This window comes from Cucurbita moschata, unplaced genomic scaffold (genome assembly GCF_002738365.1).
Source record: "Cucurbita moschata cultivar Rifu unplaced genomic scaffold, Cmos_1.0 Cmo_Scf00058, whole genome shotgun sequence".
Classification (NCBI taxonomy): domain Eukaryota; kingdom Viridiplantae; phylum Streptophyta; class Magnoliopsida; order Cucurbitales; family Cucurbitaceae; genus Cucurbita; species Cucurbita moschata.
This window is the reverse complement of record NW_019268574.1, coordinates 126,531-130,650: the sequence shown is the minus strand read 5'-3', so window position 1 is coordinate 130,650 and position 4,120 is coordinate 126,531. Positions and strand designations below refer to the sequence as shown.

At 43.3% G+C, this 4,120-nt stretch overlaps 1 protein-coding gene across 1 annotated transcript; it reads left to right on the top strand.

The window, feature by feature from the left end:
- Nucleotides 1-1,113: 1,113 nt before the first annotated feature.
- On the top strand, nucleotides 1,114-2,826 carry LOC111436661 (testis-specific gene A8 protein-like). Its single transcript, XM_023074381.1, has 2 exons — nucleotides 1,114-1,172; nucleotides 2,037-2,826. The coding sequence occupies exons 1-2, from the start codon at nucleotides 1,114-1,116 to the stop codon at nucleotides 2,824-2,826; spliced, it is 849 nt and encodes a 282-aa protein (XP_022930149.1).
- The last annotated feature ends 1,294 nt before the right edge of the window (nucleotides 2,827-4,120 follow it).

Genomic DNA, 4,120 nt, shown 5'->3' with positions numbered 1-4,120 from the left:
AAAAATAACCCTAATGAATCTTTTATAAAAATTGATGATAGTATAAGAAAATACTATGATAGAAAATTATGAAAATACTAGGAAAGAATAGGGTGATTTATGAAAATCACCCTATTCTTTCCACCATGATTTGCATTATGATCACATGTTTTCCTCGCCTAGATCAGATGCCCTACAAATGTTTCTTGTAGGACATCGTGTCCATGTTTCTTGCAAGTTTACCCAACCTATGTTTCTTGTTTCTTGCTAAGACATTCTAACCATGTTTTATTTGGAGCATGTCCTCATTCTCTCTCTAACAAGTTTAGGTTCTCTCTGGATTGAAAGTTTAGGTTCATTATATTCTCCAACCATTTGACCTTTTTAGGTCTTCTATGGGGAGTAGTTTTTTGACCGATAGGGTTAGGTAGAAGGATTGACCAAGTATCATGACTCATGACCCATGATTTAGGACAAAGATCATCATGAGAAGAAACTATGATAAGCTCTTGGTCAAATCATAGAGATACTACCTTAGCACCCACCATGGACACGATTAAGAACCGATAAGTAGGCTACAAAGAGCAGCGACAACCTTGCTTTCATAATCAAGAAATTACAATAACCTTACTATTTATAATGATAACAAATGTGGTTTCAAAACTAGAAATACTCTCACATCCTTATTCCTCATGCTATAAATGGGTTGTATGAATGAGACAAGTAATCTAATCAAGTACAATTTAGGGAGAAGAAAATATCTACCGTTTTATAAAATAATAATATTGAGTTCATGAAATAACATAAAATATCAACTTATTTCACATCAAAAGTACAAGCTAGCAATGGTATGTTTTTATTTAAAAATATAATTATTCTTAATGATCCTCAAATGAAGGGAGGGAGAAATTAGAAATTGAATAGTGAAACATTCTATATTTGGAATACTCCCAAACTCACCAAATTTAACACCCTTTCTAAATTTGGTGGTCTGTTCTAGATATAGTTTTCCCATCAAACTATATATAGGGCTTTACATTGTAAGAAAAATCCAAGCACCAACATCTTAGCAATTGCTACTCTTTATCATTTGTGAAACGAGCTTGTAACCTTACAATTTTAAGACACTCCACAATGGCCATCGGCAAAGGTTTCAAGCTCTTTCATACCCTTTTCCTAGTGATTTCTTGGCAGTATTGTGCAAAAGTGGGTGCCACTTTTAGTGATGTCACCGGTGTCGTAAATCTCGATCATCAATTTTCATTTCGTGCCTTTGCATCACATGACACACAAACAAAAGATGGAAGCATAGCTCTAACCCCGGAGGCTGCATTCGATGGAAGCATTGCTCTAACCCCGGAGGCTGCATTCGATGGAAGCATTGCTCTAACCCCGGAGGCTGCATTCGATGGAAGCATTGCTCTAACCCCAGAGGCTGCATCGGTTGGAAGCATTGCTCTAACCCCGGAGGCTGCATCGGATGAAAGCATTGCTCTAACCCCGGAGGCTGCATCGGATGAAAGCATTGCTCTAACCCCGGAGGCTGCATCGGATGGAAGCATTGCTCTCATCCCGCCGGAGGCTGCATCGGATGGAAGCATTGCTCTCATCCCGCCGGAGGCTGCATCGGATGGAAGCATTGCTCAAACCCCGCCGGAGGCTGCATCGGAAGGAAGCAGCATTGCTCAAACCCCGCCGGAGGCTGCATCGGATGGAAGCAGCATTGCTCAAACCCCGCCGGAGGCTGCATCGGATGGAAGCAGCATTGCTCAAACCCCGCCGGAGGCTGCATCGGATGGAAGCAGCATTGCTCAAACCCCGCCGGAGGCTGCATCGGATGGAAGCAGCATTGCTCAAACCCCGCCGGAGGCTGCATCGGATGGAAGCAGCATTGCTCAAACCCCGCCGGAGGCTGCATCGGATGGAAGCAGCATTGCTCAAACCCCGCCGGAGGCTGCATCGGATGGAAGCAGCATTGCTCAAACCCCGCCGGAGGCTGCATCGGATGGAAGCAGCATTGCTCAAACCCCGCCGGAGGCTGCATCGGATGGAAGCAGCATTGCTCAAACCCCGCCGGAGGCTGCATCGGATGGAAGCAGCATTGATCAAACCCCGCCGGAGGCTGCATCGAATGGCGGCGGCATTGCCCTAACCCCGGAGGCTGCATCGACCCCGGAGGCTGCACCGAATGGCGGCGGCATTGCCCTAACCCCAGAGGCTGCACCGAATGGCGGCGGCATTGCCCTAACCCCGGAGGCTGCACCGAATGGCGGCGGCATTGCCCTAACCCCGGAGGCTGCACCGAATGGCGGCGGCATTGCCCTAACCCCGGAGGCTGCACCGAATGGCGGCAGCATTGCCCTAACCCCGGAGGCTGCACCGAATGGCGGCAGCATTGCCCTAACCCCGGAGGCTGCACCAGAGGCTGCACCGCTTGGCGGCAGCATTGCCCTAACCCCGGAGGCTGCACCAGAGGCTGCACCGCTTGGCGGCAGCATTGCCCTAACCCCGGAGGCTGCACCAGAGGCTGCTGCACCGCTTGGCGGCAGCATTGCCCTAACCCCGGAGGCTGCACCAGAGGCTGCTGCACCGCTTGGCGGCAGCATTGCCCTAACCCCGGAGGCTGCACCAGAGGCTGCTGCACCGCTTGGCGGCAGCATTGCCCTAACCCCGGAGGCTGCACCAGAGGCTGCTGCACCGCTTGGCGGCAGCATTGCCCTAACCCCGGAGGCTGCACCAGAGGCTGCACCGCTTGGCGGCAGCATTGCCTTAACCCCGACCATTACACCAATTGGAAGTAGCGTTACTCAAATCCCGACCATTGCACCAACTAGCACACAAACTTGAGAGTAATTGTTAAGCATGGATGTTTCTTTGGCTATTAACAAAGAAAAACCTAAGCCAAACAACCAAACAACTATTTTGTAGGCAAATTCATTATTTCTATATTGTTTTTTTAAATGGAATGATTTTCCTACATTTTTTTTTCGCTAAAAATTTAATGAAACACGTTTTTAATATGGTACAATTTCACAATCTACTTAACTGATACCATAACTAATGAATTTATCAATAAATTAATATAAAATATGGTACAATTTCACAATCTACTTAACTGATACCATAACTAATGAATTTATCAATAAATTAATATAAAATGTCTCGAATACATAACTAAATTTGTTTGCCAGACTTAAAATCAAACTATTTTTATATTAATAAAATCAATTCTGATTCTATTTTTTCAATCTCGAATAGTAAATAATAATAGGTTATTATGATTTGGAAGGTCGCTATAGTGAAATCGGTAGACACGCTCCTCTTAGGAAGCTGTACTAGAGCATTTCCGTAATATTCTAATGAAAATGATTATCAATATGATGAATTAAATTATTATAATCTTATAATAATAGAATTTTGTGATTCAAAGTTGAATCAAGGTAAAGAATCAAATACAAGACATCAGTCAAGCAAGATTTTGGTTCGAATTGAGAACAACTTTTGTCAAACACAGAATCTTACGAAAAGTTAAAGGGTAAGACTGTAATTTAATTTTGTGTCGAATTGAAAAGTCATTCCTCTCTCTTTTATACATATAGCGAGAGTGGATTCCATAGTGTAAAATCTTTTTTTTCAAAACAGAAAAATAGAAATTTCAACTCCACAAAAATAAGGTAGGGTTATAACTTTGTAAGATTTCAAGTTTTTTCTTCGACAATTTTATACGTCTGCGACTTTGCTCTGCGATCCACAACGGTCGACCTAGTTCATACTCCTTTATAGCCACCGACAATTGATACATTTATAACCGCTTTAAGTTGAAGTGTTCCTCTGCCACCAAGCCATGGCGGTGATGGTCAAACAAACTAAGATTTCAGCCGTATTTAAGACATCTAATAGGGTTGAACATAAAGACGTCCTCTAAGATATTGGAATGACTCTTAATTTGTGATTCAAAGTTGAATGGTTTCTCGAGAGATATAATAATTCAAAACTAAGCATAGTTCAAACACATGAATTCAAAACTAAGCATAGTTCAAACGCAGGATTTTGTATTGAAATATGGAATGGTGGTAATTTCGTAAGGTTTCAATTTTGTTCTCCGACAATTTTTTACAACTGTGATTAAACTTTGCCGTCT

Bases quoted from the DNA above. Each gene is read 5' to 3' on its own strand.
- LOC111436661 (XM_023074381.1), top strand. From the start codon at position 1,114: ATGGCCATCGGCAAAGGTTTCAAGCTCTTTCATACCCTTTTCCTAGTG. The intron at 1,173-2,036 runs GTATTGTGCAAA...GGATGGAAGCAG, and splicing joins TTCCTAGTGATTTCTTGGCA to CATTGCTCAAACCCCGCCGG.